Below are 23,244 nucleotides of genomic sequence, written 5' to 3'. Positions count from 1 at the left end.
TAGATGCAAATGACAGACACGGCTGCATTGGCAACATGTTTTAAGGACTACATGCGTTAGTAAACAGCCGCCATCTTAAAGCAGTAGACCTCTCAGGAAGGCTTTGTTGTAGAGATCCTTTCTAGCGAACCTAAGTAACTTTTTTTAAATCTAAAATGCTCCTAAATCGGCAAAATCTTGACTTAAATCTATCTTTAAATGATGAAACAGTTTTAAAAACTTACACATGTTGAAAGTAGACAGAAGGGAACTAATGCAAAACGAGAGCATTTTAACAACTTTAGCGGTTGATTCACAACTTTAACTTCTACACATAGCAAAGGTTACTATCTAGTTATCGCAATACCCTTGTGTCTAGTTAAGTGGAGGGTAAAGAATTGGGCTCGGGCCAATTGTCCCAAAAACCCTTGAAACTTCACATTGTGTGACCTGTTTTTTTTCTTTAAGGGAAAAAAAAACATGAAAATTATCACTAGTTACTTTGCCAAGTAACTAATTACTCTTACAGTCAGGTAACTGAGTTACTAACGCAATTACTTTTTGGGAGAAGTAATTTGTAACTAATTACTTTTTTAAAGTAAAATTAACAACACTGGATTTTAACAAAGCTATTTTTGCATTAGTTACATGCCAAACATCTGAATGTTTTCCTTTTACAAAATACCATGAACAACCAGACAAATAAAGCTTTTGATAGCAAAGTAACTATTTACATATGACTACTGAGAGATGACGCTTTGTCGCCGAGATGACGCCGTTGTCACCACGTCAGCCGTGTAAACTTTTCCCTCATCGTTGTCTGTCTCACAAAGATGGATTATTTTTGCGTCTCTGCGGGGTCTGCTCGGCGAGCCGCTACACTGGGGGTCCCACCTGTTTTGCTTGGTCGTCCAGCGCCTAGCCTCCCAGGCGTCGTCTTGGTTGTTTTGTTCGGTCCGAGCGCCGCCTGGCATCATGCAGCCACCGCTCTGACCGTGCTGCCCGGCCGTTCATTGGTGTTGAATCGGGTTGCGGGTCTTACAAAATGCGCTACTGCCCTCCAGTGGCCAGTTTTATTGCTTTAAAATGGGTTTGGTATTATACTTGTATAGCGCTTTTCTACCTCTCAAGGTACTCAGAGCGCTTTACACTACATTGCCATCTACCTACTGGTGACACAGCACCAGGAGCAATGCGGAGTTCAGTATCTTGCTCAAGGATACTTAGGCGAGTTCATCAGGGTGGAGAATCGAACCCACAACCTCTGGGTTGGGGGACAACTACTCCACCACTGAGCTACGCCATTGGAGCCTTGTTTTTTGTTTCTGAGATAGATTGCAAGTTATAGTTGCTTCTTGTAAAAAAAAAAAAAAAACATCAAAGACGCATAAATACGTTTTTGGGACAATGAAGCATTTAAAAATAGAACGTATTTATACGTTTCTGGGAGCAAATGAGTTAACTGTTAGGGTGATGGTAGCAAAAATTTTCCATATTCATTAACAATGTGAATGAATAAATCCTTAGTCGCAAATACAAAAAAGTTTTTCCGACACTGATTCAAGTTAATCCAGACATCACACTTCTGTAGCTTTCCTACCTAGGCCTAATGTTACACTGCATCATAGATTGAATTATTTGACATTGCACCCTAGAAGGTGATTGCAGTCAAATCACAGAGTTGTATCTACTGTGCATCTGCACATTTTATTTTGTAGCTTTTATGCTCACAGATAACAAACACTCCAATAGAGCCATACATTTTATTCAAGGTCTTTCTGTGAACGTTTGTAAGATTAAAGAAAGCCCTCATTGTCCAGTGGTCACTTGGATATTTAGTAATCAGGTTCCACAACTTGCCTTCAGCGAGCGATCACTGCGTCACTGTTTAACAACAGCTGGCCGCCTTGACCAAGCTCCCCTCTAATTTGCAGCCTTGAGTCATTCGACAACATTTAGTTCTGTCATTTGCAGTCTCATGAGTCATGAAGCCAACAGTCGAATACAATTGTTGTTGTGCGAAAGATAACAATTAGGAAGACTATTATGTGATAACATAAATAAAAATGTGTTGACAATGATTAAATAGGTCGGTGTCTGGACTGTACTGACTTTTTGCTGAATGCTGCATATATACTGTTGCCTTTCATTTTTACTTCTAATGATTGAGAGGCGAAGCAAGATATCTAAAGCCTGTTCACTGCCCTAAGCACTGTTCTCATTTCCTCTTTAAATAAATGAAGATTAACAGACAGTCATACATACAAGCTCCTGTCAACAAATCTAAGAGCTCTGTGTCAACAGTTGTAATTAAAACTCACTGTGCTCATTGTGTTCACTACCTACAGAATATGTTGCACCTGGGTAAAGTACCAGAAGTTAACCATCAAATCTTGGCATTCAGTAAATGCTTTAGGGCTGCAGCTATCGATTATTTTAGTAGTCAATTACTCTATGAACTAGTTCGTTCGTAGAATAATCGAATAATCAGATTAAGAACATAAAAAAATTAAATACCTGATTTTAGCTTCAAAAGGTATATAAAAAAAAATAATAATAAACGAGGATCTCAGTACAACAAAAGAACAGTTGGCTAACTTGCATAGCAAAAGTTCACTACCTTAAATGCTGTCGTATGCTCACTTTTTTTTTTCTTTTACAATGCTCTTAACAAGTCATTCAAACACATATTCCTACAAAAAATGGCTAAATATACCTATAAACTAAATTACAAATGCATTTAAAAAAACACATTAGTTCAAACAAAAACTTTATGTTGGTCTTAACAGGGAGCAGCTGGATTCAACTGTGTTGGATAAGTTATGTCATATTCATTGTTGCCTCTAGAGGGCAGTGTATCCACCCAAATCAATAAAAACAAATGCAAACGCTTTCAAAACAAACCATTACAGCGCCACTTTAATTAAACGAATACTTGAAGCAGCAAAATTTAATTCAAAGCCCATTTCCTAATCGAATTACTCAACTTAATCGATTAATATTTGCAGCACTAAAATGATTATTGTATAATCTTTTCTCAAATCCAACGCATTTGTCGTACAGTCAGCAGTTATTCAGCTTGTTTTTGCTTTTACAAAATGCTGTGCTAAAAATATTGACATTGTTGTTAACCAGATTTTTTTTCTTTGAGAATGATTTAAAACCGACAGTGTCTTAACTCTCCCAAAATTAAATAATCTATATAGTTTCTCTTTGATTGCATTTGTGTGCATTTCTTTAACAGCACAGTTTAACGTTTCTCACATCCTGTTTGTGTCGTCCAAACCCCTCTGCAACTTCCTGTATCTCCTCAACCAACTCCAGCAACCCTTGTCTTCATCTACCACAATGTTGTACTGACGATGCAAAGACTCACGAGTTGGATTTAGACTTTTACCCTTCAGTCAAATCTCAAATGTTTTTTTATCTCCAGGCTGTTCTGTTTCTAACTACGTATATTTTCTCCTCAAAACCCCAAAGAAAATTGTCTAAGACCCTTTTAAGCCTGTTGCCTTGTTACTTTTTATGAAGCCACGCCACCCATCTCTGTTTATTGATTCCCAAATTCCTTATTCTTCTATATTATTGATAATGGTCCATGAAGAAAGTCTCATATCAGTGCTGATGTTTGATAACTTCACTGCCAGGAGAATACAACTTGTTATTTTATAGACAAATCCAAATCAATGCTTTTATAAACTCATTGCCTGCCCTTGACAACAATAAATGCTCAATTCATTTAAACTGTGAGGGACTGACCTTGAATGTTCATGTTTCAGTGGCATTCGCGGCATTAGACGTCCAATTCATTTCGGCTGCGAGTCAAAATGGATTGGACATCTAGCGCTTTCAATGACAGCCAATGAGTTCAGCACTTTTAGAGTGGACTATAAAAAACAGTTGTAGCTTTCTGTAGATTTCTTGGTTGCTGGTGTGCCTTCAAATAGAGAACTGAGAGGTTAATAAATCCCTGTCTGGTTGCTTATTGTGTAGTTTGTCGTATTTTGTTGGACTGCAAAGGGATTTTCTAATCTTTTTTTTTTTAAAGAGAGACATGAAATATATATTTTTAGGAAAAATATTTGATATACAATTTGGCATCGAATATTCAGAATATGTAATGGTAAAATAGTGACATTTTATTCCACATTTACATCCAATTTACTGAATTTACTGAACTATAAGTCACACTTTTTTCAATTTTTAGGCCACCCCGGGGGTGCGCTCAAAGGTCACTCACTTTGTTTTTGTTAAGGACATTTGTAATTTTTTTTCTTAGTGTACAATGTTTTTGTGACTATTTTAGTGAGATTTTTTGTTGTTGTTATAGTTCTTTTTTTTTTTTTTTTTTTTAATTACCAATCATCTATGGTTTCTTTCATTAACAAAAGGATACAAAAACCTTTGAACATGTGTGTAAATCTAGTCTTTGAGTGAAAAAAATTGGGGGGGGGGAAACAACCTTAGCTTCAGTTGTTGCATAAGGTTTTCTTAGAATGACTCTTTCCTCATATGCATGATTTAGCTCTTTGGTACAGATCTATTACTTAATTTGCTTGAAGTAGCTAAATCAGTTCTAGCTTGAACAGCAACATTGTAGTGTTAAGTTTTTGAGAAGCCAGTAAAGCAGGTGGATGGCCTTCAGTTTTGACGCATGCGTGGCTATTACCAGTAATCTCTTTCAAGATTTTTAATGATTGTCATGGACCATTGCATTTACCTCAATGTTGAAGCACTCCTGACTACAATGCGGGCAAGGAAGGGCAGAATCACAAATGTAGCTGGCTACCTGGTGTGGCTAAACAATCCAGAAGCCCTGTTCTAATTAGTCACTATTTTTGCCTCCAGGGTGGTGAATAAACAACATTTTACTATAACGAAAGAAGTAGGGATGTCTTGATCGCATATTTTTCCACCTGAGTCAGTCACCTGATTTTGAGAATCTGACGATAGTCCTGATCCAATACCTGAAATTTTTCCCCCTCTATTTTAACAAAAGTTCCAAACATGTTGCAGTGCTTTACTGTTTACAGTACTTCCTCTTCCGCTTTTTCCGGGAGTGTTGCAGAGTATAAAATGTTGATATATTTTTTTCTTTTAGCAAAGCCGTTATATTTCTGGATTGTTTGGTTACTTTTTAGCATTTAAAAAATGTTTTTTTGTTTTTTTATTTTTAATTTAGACTCTGTTATAAGCCCACTAAGAGTGAAAGTATGATGACGGCCACAGTGCCATGGTGCCCCTCTATTGCCATCCCTCAAAAAGACTGAATGCTCTAGTCCACGTTGACACCACTTTTCTACTTGACGCAACTACCGTCGTGCTTGTTGGTCCAACTGCCCATGGCAAATAATGTGGAAATGACAAATGCTGCCTTTGTGAGAATGTGCCAGAAAGTGCATAAAATACCTCCACCTCTTTGTTTTGTCTCACCTTGTACTTGCCTCCATTTGCAGCATCTGCCACAAGCCAACATACACCCGCAGGCTTTGATGCATGTTTTACCTAGCTCAACTCCAACTCTCCACTCAGGCCTAATAGCTGCTCAATCGTTAAGGGTTTAATATGTACAGTATGTCAATACAAACATGCTTGGAATCGGAAGTCCGAACCTCCCAACTTGCTGTTTAACGTCTCCTTACTTTGATGGAGATATAAATGCATTCAGGTTCACTAGTCATTTTACCAGATATATTATTTAGTTGTAGTCCTTTTTTAGATAAACCACAGAAAAGCAAAATTATGGTGCTTTCTGTCTTCTCTCTATTGCAGTGTTTTTTTAACCTTCTTTGAGACATGGCACGTTTTTACATTGGAAAAAATCTCACGGAACACCACAAACCAAAAAGGTTCAAAAATTATTTTCTGTACAGTATATTTAATTATAAAATAATTTATCAGTATGCATACTTACTCAGTGTAAAACTTAAACCTGTTTAGATGAACACAAAGCCAATATTCTTCAACAGCTCTCAGTCTTTCTGTTTTTTTTTTTTTTTTTTTTTAATAGCAGTTAGGCTTGAAAAAGCTCAGATTTATCAGACAGGGGGACTTGAGCAATGTCTTTAACCGCATCAGGGTCGAGCATTTTGCAGACAATGGCTTGGCAGGCAGGTAGTATTAATGTCTGTCACAGTGTGGGACTTTTTGGATTCAGCAACAAGTTCAGTAACAAGGTAACTGGCTTTGAGGGCTTTTTTATTTACCTTTGTAGTTTTTCTCAAAAAGGTTGCGTATTTTTCTGTTTTCACGAAGGTAAACAAAATAGTCCATCGACTTGTCTTGAAGCAACGGATGTTTCTTTCAATGATGACGTTTAAACTTGCTAGGCACCATGGAACTGTTGGATAGCTGTTCGTGTTGCTTTCAAGAACTGCTCGGATTTCTAGCCATTGGCCACCTTGCTGTCCTCAACAATGTGTTGGCTAAAACACAGAAGGGGGAGGATTGCCAGTCGTCACACATGGATAAAATAGAAAGGACATTTTCGGGTATATCGACTCATGACGAGTCTAACTAAATGATGTGCAGTAGACATGCTGGGGTCCACATTGTCGCGGACGGCAAGGTAGCTGTTGGCTAGAAATCAGAGCAGTTCTTGAACGCGACACGAGCGATACCTCGCTCATCTGCACATGACCGAGAACGTTGTACCTACTCTTTCCTTCCTTGCTACTGCAACTCCGCCCGATGACGTTAGGAAAAGATACACATTGTATATAAATGCGACATTGGATAATTTCTCACGGAAGACCTGACTATCTCTCACGGCACACCGGTTGAAAAACACCGCTCTATTGGAACAGAAGTGCTAATTAGATGTTAGCGCTGATGAATTTAGATGTTGGTTCTGATGAGAGCAGGGCTGTTCTGCATCATGTGAACATGAGTAGATAATTTTCTTTTTCAGAAAGAAACACAAAAAGCCTTTTGGTTAGTGAGCAAGCACAAATGCTGCTCAGTGCACTCGGCAAACTAACACATAGCTTCACTGGTTTCAGTATAAAGATGACTATCATAACCCGTCTTTCTAAAGACATAATGAGTGTTATTCTTTTGTACGGAGTCCTCCATTTATTTTTGAGTGGGGGGTTTATCTATTTTTCACAATCAGTTTTTTTTTTTTTTTTTTCTGGCTTCCACTGTCTTTTCTTCCTGATCTTCCCCTCTTTGACTGAAATGCTGAGTCAGAGAGCTGTAATTAGGACTCCTCCTCATCACCACATCACTTCCTGCTGCTGTGCCAAAAAGAGACATCTGTATTTAAAGCAGTACCATCATTCTCACATCCTCATTCTGAAATACCCTTTCTGCAAAGCATCGAAAAATATGGCCAGAAATCGGACACTAGCAATTGGATGTCTATACACAAATGTATAATTTGCCCTCAATAACTAATGCGTATTGATAATATATTGAAAAAGGACTTACTTTCGTTTGAATGCCACTGTAAAGTTTTTAGAAACCACCTTTAAAGGGACAACTAGTTTTTTTTTTATTTATTTATTTATTTTTTATCCTTAGAGCCATTGTGTTTTAATGACATGCATTAAATCGAAATTAAATATAGGGTAAAATTTGTAATTGCATCCGGTACGCTGAAACCTATTTTCATTATCCTTTTTACTCTCATGTAAAAATAAGTCATTTTTCTCTTATTACAGGCGTGGAGAATTTGTTGGTGTTATTTGTGTATTATGTTACTACAAGTTCATCTCTGTAAGTGAGGTATCACACATGGTCCTGACCTCAAGAGTCCTGACCTCGAGCATCGTTGTCAATTAAAAGCTTTCATTTAGTGAAATCACTGTAATCTTCCGCAGGCTGAGACAGCTCATGACCTCCCTCTTGTCTGTTCTACTCGGTCTGATGCTTCCCTGCTGTGTCTAAAGGAGGTCACAGTCATTTGCATGACTTTTCCGAAATAACACTTAATACTTGTTTATCAGTGGTTTCACACTAAGCACTCAAACTGTCACAATTCCAGAGGTGCTTTAACTGCTAGATGGCAGTAAGCAATTCTTTATCCTCTTTGGGATATACTGCATGAGGTGTGAGAATAAGATGATGTGACTCAAGTTTAAATGTGACGTGGTGGATGACACACAAACCAATTAATATTTAGTCTTTGCAGCGCAGCTGCTTGATTTGCATGCATGGTTTGAGACTGCAAGTGAACTGTTAGCATATACCCCCCCCTTTTTTTTTTTTTTTTTTAAATTAAACGTTTGCTTTTTCTAGGCAGACTTGCTCAAATGCATGTTTGTAGAGCTCCCTCTAGCCAGTCTATGTATGTTGTCCACGATGGACGCTTTGGTCACTCTCCTCCATTGCCGTGCTCAGTTTCTGACGGACAAGTGCTGTTGTTAACCGCCCACCACCACAGGTGAGCAGTTCTATCGCCATGGAAAATATATACAATTTGACGAAATGTTCAGCTCGTATGTTTAGTTTTTGGGCTTTAATAAAGACTGTGTTTCTGCATCAATAAAATTACACATGGAAACTGGTAAAGAGGTTGTGAGTTCTTATCCGAAATCCAGCCCTGGCGTTGTTTTTGCACTCTGTCCCCATTGCTATGTTGGCGGTCTCTGGTTATTCAGAGTTCCTCCCACTTTTCAAAAACATGCATGCTAGCTTGGTTGAACTTAAAATGTCAGAATGCAGCATATAGCACCTTAGCATGTAGTTGTACATGGTTTCCTGTTTCATTAAATCAAGTTTCCTAGTAATAACTAGCTTATTTATACAGTTGGTACATTTTAAATGATTATGTTTGGACCCTTTTTTTTGTGAGTAAATTCTAAAATGATTATTAATTCATTTAAAGTTGTGTTCTTGCTGGCGAGCATCTTGTATCTTAAGTATTTTTGTCAGTTGTCACATAATTGATCATTTATGTGCCAGTTCCAATGTCATCCATTGACCAGTATTTTTGCATCTGACTGTATGAAGGTTTCTGCAGACGTTACATTTTTAGTTTTATCCAACCCCTCTTGGAATTTAGTCTCTAAATGTCTATTTAGTATTTGATGAAACTTAATTGATGTTTACTGAACCAAAAAAAAAAAATCATTCTGATTTTGAAGCTGTCTTTCTCCAAAGGCTGAGCTGTCTCACGCCCAGATTATCTCGCACTCCAGAGTAATCCCTGCTCTTGATTTATTTCAGTCCAATATGGACTATGCAAATGCATTTATCTTGTTTACCATGTCTCACTCTGTGAATCTCTCAACGTTACTCATTTGCGCCTTCCATCTGCAGTTAGACAGGTTTAGTTTGATTCCCATTTACTTCTTGTGCAGAACTTTACAATATACTTTCTCAGTTGTACAGAAAGGGTTGAATTATCTATTATAAAACAAAGGTTGAATAAGGATTTCAGCTAATCTTTTGGCCATCTGTTATAACTTGTAATTGAAACTAGACATTCGCAATTTTGACTTTTTTTTTTTTTTTTTTTAAATCAATATTGTAATCACTATTATTATTCACAATGTGAATGAATGCTTTTCTAGAATAAGTGAAGTAAAATTAACCGCATAATGTTATCTTTTTAGCCTTAACGTTACTCTTCAATCTGAAATTTAGACAACGGATGATTATCGCTTTTGAGTAATGTGTTGTCATTATACCTGTACTATATGATTCATAAATAAGTCTTAAACATGCACTCACTTGCTAGCCAGCTGCTGGTTGACAAAGTGCTGATTAGATAGAACCAAATTTCAAATGAAAACGCCGCCTATGATATTCATTTAATCATACTAGTGAAAAGCGTGATTGCGGTTAAAATATAATTGTGCAGCACTAATTCAACCTCCCAAAAAGTATATACGTACCACCTACAGTGAGGTTCATTTAATCTTACTACCCAAACATGTAATTATGATTAATTGCGCAACCTTAAATTATACCCCAGAAGTATTTTAGTATGTGTAAATATGCATACATAACTAATCAATTGTGTTAGCTTGAGACACTATGTGGAGGCTCAACAAATAGATGGCCTGTATCAATGACTTAGTTCCTCTTGTTACCAAACTAATAAATGCCAGACAAGTTTACACTAATTAAAGAACATTAGTTCCTTCTGTAAACTGTCAAAATGTAGATGCAGTTCTACAGTAACCGACATTATGTCCGGTTGCAGTTCTGAACAAATTAATACAGAACTAAAAGATGTTATCAGGATAGCCATGTATGTTGACTCATGGTTGTCGATGAAGTGCTGTAATATTCTAATGTGAGACAGGAGGTCTGCAGTGGCAGCTGCGTAGAAGATAATCCCTGGAGTGGACCTTGGCCTATCAAAAAAAAAACAAACTTTTATCTATTGTGTCTCAGATTAAAAATACCATGCAAGAAAAGCAGCAAAAAGAGAAAGCTACAAATCATCCAATGGCATTCCTTGAGACGGAACTGTCATAGACATATTTCAGAGGTTATCCCATTTCTCTATAATATGAATAGCGCCTGCCAAGTAGACATTTAAACCTGCCATAACCCTATCTGTTCAAAAGGACACCAGATAGAGCACTAAGCAAATTAAAAAGACAACAATTTTCAATGGGTTTTATTTGATTATAACCAGTCTGAACCAAAATGGGGGAAAAAAATATATGTTCTACCGTACGTAGCTGTTTATTTTAGTAACCACTGCTGTTTAACAAATGTAAATTGGGTTTTTAGGGCTGCCTTTATCGATTAGTCGAATCAGACGAGCATTTGGGCTTTTTTTTTTTTTTTTTTTTTTTTTTTTGCCTAAACACTCATTCATTCATATATGTAGCCCTGTATGCTGGCACTGAGCGATTATATTTGATATTTCATGTAATCTAACAATTGTCTTGAAGAAAAACATTAAAATTGGGTGGGCGGGAAATGATTAAATGTGCCTCACAAAGTTTCAGCATTGCACCCACAAATTACCTGGGTAACTTGGAATATTTTTTGTTGGAATTTAATGTCAGTTTAACATTTAAAATACCGTATTTGCCCGAATATAAGACGGTGTTTTTTGCATTGAAATAAGACTGATAAAGTGGGGGTTGTCTTATATTTGCGATCTAGACATTATACCCATTCACAACGCTAGATGGTGCCAGATGTCATTGAAGCGATGTTCTGTCATGGCAGAGCTCAGCTACTCTCAAGTTTAACCAGTTGGCATTATTTTATTGCAATGTTTTTCCTTACTCATATTTGTTTCAAGACTACAGTTACAGTTAGACTTCATTTTCATAGTTAATGCAGTTTTGCAATTTTATTGTTTTATCACAATAGATTGGTTTATTTACATTTCGAAAACCAGAAGACATTCATTTACGAATGTGATTGCACTTTAGTTTACATATTAAATGTTCAGATGTTAAGATTTGAATGAGGCAAAATAACATGCTTTTTCTCTCAAATATGTTGTTATAATCATTTGTTTCAGATGTACTGTAATTATTTTCTGTATAAAAATTAATTTGGTGTTCAAAATGTCCTTTTTTTTTTTTCAAACTAAAGTCTTGAAGAAGAGGGGGTTGTCTTATAATCAGGGCCGTCTTATATTCAGGCCAATACGGTAGTATTTTAAGACATAAAACTTTGTTTAGTTTGCTGTTGTAGTGATGCTTGCCAAGAAGTTGGCTTCATTGTGGCGTCAGGATGACACATTCCTTCGATTTGACACCCCCAGCACTGTAGGAGAACACATAAAGTATATACTCCTTTAGTTATATCGATTCAAGGTTTTCTAACATCTCAGGTAGTTACTCTAAATGCCCTCCTACAGGCTATTTGTGTACAGCTCTGCTACAACTCTTCTGTTTTTTTGCAGCTCACTTTTTGGTTTCATACTTTGATTCTTGCCATGAGTTGCCGGACTACAGTATGATTGGTCAACATGGTTTCCTTTCATGTCAGTGCCACTACGGCTAGGTTCATACTACAGGTCTTAATGCACAAATCCGACTTTTTGCCATATCTGTTATTTTGGCGTGCCCGTTCAGACTGCCTTTGTCCATTGAGACCGTTCAAGTATCATGCATGCGCACTAATTCGCAGTCCAAGATGCGCTATGCAAAGAGACCCGCATGCGCAGAAGCATCAAAACAAATTACACATGCTAGCTGTAGCTATGTCATTCTGGAGTGATCATATTTTGATTTCCAAAGAGGACACAAATAACAGACATTAATAATCCCCGTTTAGTTTTATATTCAAAGTTTATATGGACTGATAGAACGCAGACACGCACACACGAGCCTTGACGTGTGTGCGTGAAATGACGTGGGTGCGTCAGTTTGCCCCGACTCGGCCATTTGTGCAATAATGAAATATTGCTCATTCGGCGCACAGAATGAGAATTGAAAATTGTAAGGCTTATTCTTTTCTTCATTTTGTTTTTTTATGACTGTGGTCAAGCCGGCTTCGTGCTTAAAAGTAGAGTTTAAGCTAGGCGCTTATGCCTACATGGCTGCCGTCCTCCGTGCCTCTTGCTCTTTGCTGACGTAATTGCTGCCTGAATTCCGATTTGGGTCTTGACAGTTCAGACTGCCTGTCACGTTCTGAAAAAATGTGGCCCAGATCGGATTTGAACCACATACGAAAGTGACTCAGATCGGATTTGAAATGATCCACTTCTATGCGATTTGTCCCGTTCAGACCGTTAAGTTAATGCCTGACTTGAGTCAGGAAAAACCCCAAAAAATCGGATTCGTGCATTAAGACCTGTAGTATGAACCTAGCCTACTTGAGGGTCTTCGAAAACAGAACCCAAAGCCACATTTACTATTGATGGCATATTTTTTATATTACAGGCATGAAAATCTCTCACCTTTCGGCGAAATTCGCCGTTTTGAAGTCAAAAAGGGCGACCTACGTGAATTGCGTAGATCCGAGGAGAAATTCTTTTTGGGAGGGGGGGGGGTCGGGAGGTTTTATTTCATTATTATTATTATTATCATCATGTGATTAACTTAGTACGTAAACTGAGCACTTAAGAAATCCAGTCAGCAAATCATTCTAGATGCTTCACTGACGAGAACTAATCATCGGCCCAAACTGCGTTCCATTATTCCAATCGCGCGCACTCTTTACGTGTACATGGAGTGCTTGGAGAGCCTTTGGTTGCATTGCAAATCCAGAGCGGGGCAGACCAAAGCGCAGCATACACACTTGCCTGTATTTGCCAGCAGATTGAATTTGCTGAGTAATGCTTTCAATCGTTTTCATATTTTGCGATATAATAAAGTTACTGCTATTCGTTGCAGCTTGCGTTGAACACTGCCAGAGCCAGCCAAATCTCCCGTGAAAAAATAGCTCCCGTTAAATTGGCGTCAAGCTCGTGTATTTAGCGGTAATATCAAGGAAGAAACGCACTGTTGAGTCAAATTAAGCGGCATGCTCTCAGATGGAGTGGGGCGCCTCGCATCGCTCCCGTCGTCCACCAGAGACACGTTATTTTCGGCTGGGACTTGAGCTGACGGCCGGTGTCGGCACAACACCGGCTCGACGAGTGGTGGGAATGACTCTGGCTTCTTAAAGCTTTACAGAAATACAGGGATCCCTCGTTTTTCGCGGTTAATGGGGACCAGAACCCGCTGCAATAAGTGAAAACCGCGAAGTAGCACCCCCCCCCCCCCCCCCCATTTTTTTGTGCGTGTTCAATGTATTTATTCAGATTTTACATTGGAAAAAAGATACATATATATATGACATGTTTTTTCACTTTTTTCACCAAAGTATCATTTACAAATGGGTTTCAAGCACTTCAAAATGTAAGAATTAAGATAAGTTTTAAACATGTTACTGCCCCACCGAATTATTTTTTAAACAAGAAGAAAGTTGTAAGAAAATGCTTGGCTTTATTAAATGCTTCATAGTGAGTCTACTCAAACCCTCTCAGGCTTTGTTAAACGGTGATTGACACATGTGCAAAGTTTTTTTTTTTTTATATATATATTTTTGTTTGAAGCAACTTATTTGATTGAATAATAAAGACACAAATGTCCTAGCCAAAATGTGGCCCAAACGCAAAACAACATTACTTCAATGGGAAAATTTGTTTCAATCAAGAAAAAAAGTTTTCAAATGCTTTTTTTGTCTCAAATTTATTCTTGCAATCAAAAACAATTTTTTTTATTGAAGTGACTTTTTGGGGATTAAAAGTATATACTGTATTTTGATTGAAGCAACTTTGTTTTTGATAGAAATAACTTTGTTTTTTGATTGAATAATAAAAACACAAATCTACCTCCATCGTTATTGAGAGAGAAAGAAATTAAGAAAGCTTTAAAACTAAAAGCCATCGGGGAGTCTTTTTTATTTTTTATTTTTATTTTTTAAAAATATTTATATTTCATTACATAGATATGCCTCGTAGGGAAAGGAGATTGAGGGATAAAAAAAGGAGTTGGATGAGGCTGCTAAAGGCAGTGGATACCTCATCAGCTGGGTGAATAGCAGACCTGGTAAGAACAAGTTTGCAACGATAGTCGGGTATTAAATACAATTATAAACACAATTACAATGTTATTTTTCTATAAGATTTTATGTCATTGCTTTATTAATCATTAGGTGCTAGAGTTGTTAAGTATGGATAATAATGAAATAATAGTTTTGAGAAAACTGTGCTGTTGGTGGCTCAGTGACCATCTGATGTGGTTTGTTCTCAGATGAACAAGTTGAGGAAGGAAGTTTTGATGCAGAGGTTGAAGGAAGAAAAGAGGCAGATTGACTGAGTCACAGCCAGAAAGTGTTGATGGCAGTTTTGATTTCTATTCACTGTTGCCCCCTCCCAATTAAAGTATGTCACAGTCGCAGCCAATTATTATCTAAAGCTGGTTAAAATTGAAGTTATGTTGGTTTAAGGTGTATTAAATACTTGTTCATGTGCCCCTTTTGATCTACAAGCACCCGCCCCTCCACCGGTCTCTGCACGGCCCTGCTGAAACACAGTATGGGTCGACAGAGCTCAATATTTTGTTGGGGTGTACAGTGTACTGGAACATATTTCCTCCACACCCTTCTCACCTTTTTAACCCCTGACCCATTTTCATGCCTGATATTAGTATATTATATCCTATTATAGTACATCTTATTGATAGAATTAATAGTATGCTTCAATCAAATTGTTGTTGAAGTCCACTGCCTAAACTTGTTGGAGATTCAGGGTCAGCATCTGAAAGACTAGTGACAGCTGGCATTCTGCAAGCTCATTGGTGCAAATAGACACAAGCAACTTGTAATGGGCTTGAGCCAAAAGGGAAACTCTTTGGCTGGGTGCAATCAATAGTCAGTTTTCAGGAGGGTTGGATGCAAATTGAGGAGTAAAAACAGTATTTTAAGAACAAGACACTGCATGTTCCTTTCCCAGCCCAAAAAGCATGTTTTCCTCTGAATTATGTAGATGCAATGCTATCAAAGTCTCTGAACTTATGAAATTCTAATGAGTGAAACTGAGGCATTTGTCATGCAGGATTCTGCCTGACTGGTTCTCAGGGTTGAGATTAATGCTGTTCCTGCTTAAATCCAAACCGCTCAAAGTCTCAATCAAGTGGCAACCTGCTTTTGTGACATATTGCTCATTTCTTTTGCAATATGCACACTTCTGTGCTCTTTGTGGTTGAGCCCAACCAGAGCCTGTTTAGTTTAGTACTAGCATCAGCCACAAGCTTGTGACTAAAGAGCGACAACATCGTCTCTGTCTAATAAGAAAAAAAACAATTTTTTGAGAAAAATCGGTTGGGATGTGTACAGCAAAGTTGGCATATACTGATATTAAATTAACTCGCGACCTGTAGTTTGAGTTTAATTAAACTACTCAATGTCCAATCCGTTTTCATTCGCTGCCAGCCTTGCCAATTCAAATGGATTGAGTGTCTATCACCCTCAAATAGTAGCCAATGAGTTAATGTTAAGATTGTATCGGGCATTGTTGCTAGGTTACTTTTGCTAAATTGTTTCAGTTCAATCTATTTAAAAGGTGATCTTCATTTGTACAAATGCATTCTGCCATCCACTGTGGAGAATTGCTTCTTTCTTTTTACAATGGGAATGGAATGTGCAACTGCCTCACATGAACAACTTCTGTTAGTGTTTAATTTGGATTCCTAGCGCTAATGCAGTGCAGATTGAGGCGCAATTAATTGTTCGTTGCGGACATTTCCATGCATTATGTATTTTTGATACACAAGCATCCAGTGTTGCCTTTGCCCTTTTAATTTTTCGTCTTAGCCTTTTGGATAAAAATTATTATTAGTCCGTCATTCATTTCAAAATGAGTTGGTCTTTGTCTAGTTCTCGTTGATGATTACTCAGTTTTCGTCTAGTTTTAGTCAACAAATACTCAACTCAAGATGTTTGGTAGCACTTTATTTGACAGTGGCATCATGAGACTGTCATAAGATCATCATAATTATGACATGACAATGTCATGAGCATTAATGAATGCTTATGACAAATGTCATCAAGTGTCATCCGGCAATTATGTCACTTTAGAATGGATGTAAACGATGTGGAATGGACATAAATAGAGTTGGTGACAAAATTTTCCAGTTGACACTCAATGAAATCTGTCATAAGCATTCATTAATGCTCATGACAGTGTCATGTCATAATTATGATAGTCTTATGAAGCCACTGTCAAATAAATTGTTGTCAACGGTTTTCATCTGTAAAAAAAAAAACTCTCCACAAGAAAGCGATGTATTATTTCCAATTAATTATACCGACCTGGGCGCCACTTACTGTAAACGTTAACGCTCGCCACTCTGAAGTTAATGCTATCGCGGATGCAATGCTAACTCTACGAGTTACATTTGGTGTGTGATGATCACTCAGCACAAACCTTTTAAAGGCTAAAGCAACATTGAATGTGCTCTCTTGACAAAATAAGAAAGCAAAATAGCAAATCATACCATGTGATTTCAAAACAAGCAAGCCTGGAGAGGACACTGGTGAGTGGTGCAGCAGGGGCGGGACTTGTACGATTCAGGCTAACTACATATCACATACAATAAGAAAATGTCACATATTGTGAACATACAGTATGAAGGAAAAATGGGCGCATATTCATCTCGTCAGACGAAAACTGGCATTCTTCTCCTTCTGTTTTAGTCTCCCATGACACGTTTTTAGCTCGTTATCGTCTCGTCGTGTCATGAAAACATTGCTGGTCAACGAAATGTTTTCATTTTCATCATCGTTGGCGAAAACAACAATGTGTGCAACATGAATGACCCTTCTGATTTGTTTTTGCATCACCAGGTATTAAATGAAGAGTGTGATCAGAACTGGTACAAGGCAGAGCTACAAGGAAAAGATGGCTTCATTCCTAAGAATTACATAGAGATGAAAGCCCATCCGTAAGTATTGTAATCCTGCTTTCTACAATGTCAATTACCGTATTTTTCGGACTATAAGTCGCAGTTTTTTGCATAGTTTGGCTAGGGGTGCGACTTATACTCAGGAGCGGCTTATGTGTGAAATTATTAATACATTATGACATCATGTTATTTTGGTGTGACACTGATGGTATGATAAACTTGTTAGCATGTTCTTTATGCGATAGTTATCCGAATAACTCTTAATAGCTATGGTCACGTTCGCGTTCTGCCTTTGGCAATGTGTGTTCAATTGTATTATTGACATTTTTACATTGAAATGCATGCTTTTAGTTTGTGGCGCTTTCACGCCCACGTGAGGGCGCACTCAACCTTGTTTACGTGAAGACTGCTCACACGCCAGAAGACAGACAGCTACGCAGCTTGAGTGAGTGGGCGAGTTGGCGAGATAGAAACATGGCTGCGAACTTACGTTCATTGTTTATGCTTGTAAAATCTCTACAGAGGCAACGCCTGTGTGTATCTTTTCTGTTGTTGTTGTGTTTTCCACCCGCGATCGGACACTTAAAGCCAGTTGTGTGGTTGTTTGAACGATGTGCTAATGCTAGCGAACGAATGCTAATTGTTTGTGTCATTGCTGTAAAAGCACCTGATTATCATTTATTTACGTTGATGCGAACCTGTTTGGTATCGAGGACGAAATTGATTCCGCAAATTATATGGACGTCCAGCATCGTCATTTGGGAGTTTAGCTCGCTGTATAGCCAGGACCGAGCCGTAACGTCCTGGTGAGGACAGTATATTCGCATTTCGTTGTTCATGCACTGTACACTTATTCAGCATGTTGTTCTCTATTGTATTTTTATATTAAATTGCCTTTCAAGATGACAGATCTGTTCAATGTGTTGGATTTTATCAAGTAAATGTCCCCCAAAATGCGACTTATGCTCCGGTTCGACTTATATGTTTTTTTTCTCTTCGTTGGGCATTTTATGGCTGGTGGGACTTATTCTCGGGTGCGACTTGTAGTCCGAAAAATACGGTATATCGCTCTCATTTTAACACATTTTCTCCATGCCACATTACGATTTTCTGATTGAGATCCATTAGGTTGTCTTTTATACAAATTTACCATGCATGTAGTAGCCCATACTTTGCTAAATGCAAATTTGACCTATGACCTCGTAGTGTGGTAATTGTTTTTCCTCATAACTGATTTTAAAGTTTTATTTCAGGTGCAATACACACACCAAAAAAAGCATTGCATAACAACACAGGATGTTCTAGTCTGACTACTGTGACCGGCCACAACATGGTGACCTCTTGCATAACATAATAACTGGCAATACAAGCTCTATATCAAAATAATCGATTTACAAAGATAATTCTCACTTTTGATGGTTATGCTCAGCCAGGTATTAATCTAACATTGTTCATCATTGTGGGTGTATTTCACACTGTGGAGAACTGGCTGCCTCATATTGAGAGCTTTCTCTGAGTCTTCTAAATAAGATATATCTTTACCACAGAAAACTTCCTAACTACCAGATAAACATACATTAAAGAACTCAACTGAGCGTTCTTTTGCCGAAGCATATTTTTCATGACAACCTGTCATGAAGCCGTCGTTTGGCTTTCTACTCTAAATTATTCATCAAATTGCTAATAGCGTCCAGTAAATAAATAATGACCCCACAGAATTTAAAAATGTGTTTACTAGAGTGACTGTACATTTTAAATATTATGTGTTCATTGACTGTAGACTGTCTGAGGAAATTCTTTCATATGTATAGTAGTTGTAGAAATCGCTACATTAATACTGTGATGCAAAGGAGGAAGGAGATGGAGAAAGTTTTTCATAGATGAACCTGCTACTTTGCAATTTGAATGTGGGATGAGCAACACATTCGTCAGACACACCATATACCTTCCAGCAAGGTGGTGCTAAATAGTCCAGGCTGATCTGAGACTACAAATATGCATAGTAATGTTCGCACACAATACTCTATAACAGGGGTCTGCCAGTCCGGTCCTCGAGAGTCGCTATCCACCTTCTTTTCCATGTCTCCCTACACACCTCAATCAAATGATCAGCTCATCAGCAAGCTCTGCAGGAGCAGAGCCTGATTATTTGATTCAGGTATGTTAAAGGAGGGAGACATGGAAAACAAGGTGGATAGCAGCTCTCGAGGACCGGACTTGCACACCCCTGCTCTATGAGATGCATATGTTTTGTGTTGTAATTATGGTATGTTTATGGATGAGTAGATGCATCAATTTGGAATTTTTTTTCCCTTCCTCTGCCACTTGTTTGGTTCCATAAGCACAATGGGCACCTGCATGTAATGTTTGCGGAGTGCAGTGATGCTAGAATGTCAGTCCTGTTATAAGCTACACATTTTAAAATATCCCACTCAAGCTAGGTTAGCAATTGGATTCGTTAGAATTTACAAGTGGCCATAATATTGTGGTCATCATATGTGCACTAGCCTGCTGGTTTTTGTGGCCTGTGATCAATGCATGTTGTACTATTGGTGAGCCTCAGCGACGTAGCAGCTGTGTCAAATGGGAGACACTCTGATCTTATTTGACGTTTATTTCTAATACTGTAATATGGTTGTAGAATACTTTTTGATTTCCATATATGGCGGTAGACGCCCAATCTAATTGAACTGGGAAGGCTAGCGTTCAATGTTCATTTGCTGCCAGCCCTCCTAGTTCAAATGGATTGGGCGTCTACTAGTGACAAACGTCTAAATTCACAGCAGATGGATGAAAAGACGCACATGATTGGGCATCTATCATCGTCAATGGCACTAATTTAAATCCAAAAATTCTTTTTTTTTTTTTTTCTCAACATAATCTCAACAAAAGCAAAACAGTGACTTCAAACATATTCACTTGAACTAGAGCTTGACCAGTTTACATGTAATATGCTCGAGGCATTTTGTTCTTAATTAAATATTGACTGTATCATTGTTGCACAATGGAGACCTTTTTGCCCAGTGGGTTAATTGTTAAGGATGTACCAATGCAACTTTTTTCAGATACTGTATGAATGGAAAACATGAACATGATGTAAGTTTCACTCAAGTTTTGTTTACAATAATAAAAAGATAAATAAAACAAAAATCCAAACAATTATGTGAAATATGCTTCACTGTAATGTAACTTATTTTAAGTATTTTATGTAGCTTTAGCTCGCCCCCAAAGTCACGATTTCATATTTGTTTTGGCAATAGCAAATGATGTTCAAATGGTTACTCTTTGGCATTGACGTTAGTGGGACTAATAAACTATTTCATTTGTTATTCATAGCATTTGCTTTGTCAAGCTCGCTTGGGAGATGTTTCAAAGTTGACAAATTCACAGTTTATAATTTTATTTCTCATTAGTTGGCAAACTATTCTCCCGCTATACCAGCACACCTTTCCAGCCCTTATAGTGTCCGCTTCCACATGATGAATGACCTGATTTAGGATGTCGAATTTTTGTCATCTGTGATGTTATGTTATCACGCACACCTTCAGTTTAAGTAGCTAATAAGGATGTTCCAATCACATATTTCTGCGTCCGAATCACCTGATTTTGAAGATCTGACGATATTATCGATCCGATAGGTCAGTAATGTATTATTACTAGGGATGTACCGAAAGCAAAATTCTTGGCCAAAACCAAAGAGTGGAAACATCTGGCCGAAAAATACACATGCATATAATTCATTTTCTTGATTTTTAAAGTATATTTTATTTAATTATTTTCAGATTAATGCCCTTTGCCTTGGCATTGGTTCTACAACTCTGGAGGCCAGTGTTGTTTTTGGCAGCCCTTTTAATTTTCGTGTTAGTGTTTTGGACGATAATACTTATTAGTCTTAGTCATGTTTTAGTCATCTCAAAACGTGTTTGTCTTCTAGTTTTTGTTGATGAAAACTCCGGACTAACTTCGTCTAGTTTTAGTTGTTTATAAAAATGTTTTTGTCTGTAAATTTTTTTTAAAAATTACTCCATAAATAAAGGTTTCCAACTATTTGGAATGAACATTAATAGACAAGCAAATATTGTAGCATCTACAAGGACAACGGCAACTTGGTGATCATACAAACTCAGCAGGAAAACAGTACATTATTTTCAAATTATTATAGCCACCGCGATGCCACAAACTGCTCGCAGTTAGCATTAGCCTACTGCAAACGCGAGGCTAACATTACGAGTTATATTTAGTGTGTGATGATCCCTCAGCACAGACCTTTAAATGCTAAAGCAACATTGCATATTCTCTATGGCTAAGAAAACAAATTTTACCGTGTGTGCGATCCTGCATGGAGACTGGAGACGACATACCGGTGAATCGGGAAATCGGGAGGGGGTGGGGGGCAGCACGTCATGAGTGATACAACCAGACACTGTTATGATGATGAACTACACATACAATGTCAGACATTGTGAACACGTGATGGAAACTATTGCTTACTTTTGTCTCCTTCTCGTCAGACAAAAATTGGCATTCGTCTTATGTTTTGGTCTCCCAAACCCCATTTTAAGCTCATCATCATCTCGTCATTGTCATGAAAAAGTATTTGTTGACCAAATATTTTATATCATCGTTGACGAAAACAACACTACTTGAGGCTCGAAAAATTTGGTAGTTTGAAAGGTGGTGATCCTGAAACACCATGAGTGTTTTGTGGCAAACTAAACTCTGAATGCGTCCTATAGCAGAGGTGCTGGCGTCATCATAGCATTCTGTTCGGTTGACGTAAACACACGTCAAGACAGATGAACCCTTGATAAATGTGCTTTCTTGGACGTTTTGGACACTTTAAAAAAATGGGTTTAGCGCCTCCAATTGCTAAGCTAAATGAAATCTCGTTATATGTTTATGTGGAACTGTAGTTTACAACAACAAAACAAAAAGTTTCTCGCAGAAACTAGGAAAACTCTTTACAAGGCTATTGCAATCCATCCTCCTCTTCAAAAGAAGACTCGTTGTTTTCTTGTGCAACAAGTAGAATTGATCGAGAACCAGTGAGTTTTAGTGGCGACAAAGCCAAGCGAAGTTGCTCCCAGCTGGATTAAACGACTGGCAGATGGGGTGTGGAAGTCACAAGAAAAAGTGTGGCAAAAATAGGAAATGGTCGTGTTATAAACGTATTGTGTGTTAAAATGCACATATATGTATTCAAGTACTACTTTATTTGTATACTGTTGGCTTGATTAAACTCCAAACTACTCGCGCATGGGCTCAAATGCACTGTACTCGATGTGACGGAGGGACATTAATGGAAAGCAACTTCAGAACGAACGTGTTGCAGCGGTGAAGCTTTTTTTTTTTCTTTAATAATTTATATATTTCTTTGTTACATCAAAATACTTCCAAACTGGGGACATGTAGGCTTTGAGCAGTGTTGTTAATGACGGCGTTAGAGTATAAAGGCGTTACTAACGGCTTTATTTTTTCAGTAGTGAGTAATCTAATTTTTGCCGTTACTGAGGATACACTACATTGATTGAATGACGCGAGAAAAGTCAGACAAGAGAGCAGAGCGGGAGTGGGGAGGAGGGAAGGGAGTTGTGACGCCATTGCAAATGCGATGCTAGGTGGCTCCAATAATACCGGACCGTAACCGATAGCCTACAAACTACGCCCAAATGATACTAAGGTAGATGTCACATGTATATAGAACTAGATGCGAAATGATAGACTCACCGGCATTAGTTAACAGCCACCATCTTAAAGCAGTGGACTCCTCAGGAAGGCTCTGTTGTTGAGAACCTTCCTTGCGAACCTAAGTAACTTTTGATCTAAAATACTCCTAAATTGGCAAAATCTTGACTTGAATCTATCTTTAAATAATGAAAGTGTTTTAAAACTTGTACGTGTCAAAAGTAGACAGAAGGAAAGTAATGCAATAATGGGAGCAATTTTA

At 37.8% G+C, this 23,244-nt stretch overlaps 1 protein-coding gene across 1 annotated transcript in view; it reads left to right on the top strand.

The window, feature by feature from the left end:
* Window positions 1-23,244, top strand: part of grb2b (growth factor receptor-bound protein 2b) — a 47,166-nt gene that overhangs the window by 9,739 nt on the left and 14,183 nt on the right. The window contains exon 3 of the mRNA XM_057861468.1: window positions 17,239-17,336. Within this exon, the coding sequence (XP_057717451.1) occupies window positions 17,239-17,336 (98 nt within the window). The remainder of the gene's footprint in view (window positions 1-17,238; window positions 17,337-23,244) is intronic.

Source organism: Corythoichthys intestinalis, chromosome 16 (genome assembly GCF_030265065.1).
Source record: "Corythoichthys intestinalis isolate RoL2023-P3 chromosome 16, ASM3026506v1, whole genome shotgun sequence".
Taxonomy (NCBI): Eukaryota; Metazoa; Chordata; class Actinopteri; order Syngnathiformes; family Syngnathidae; genus Corythoichthys; species Corythoichthys intestinalis.
Note: the sequence above shows the minus strand (reverse complement) of the source record. Positions and strands in the feature narration are given on the sequence as shown.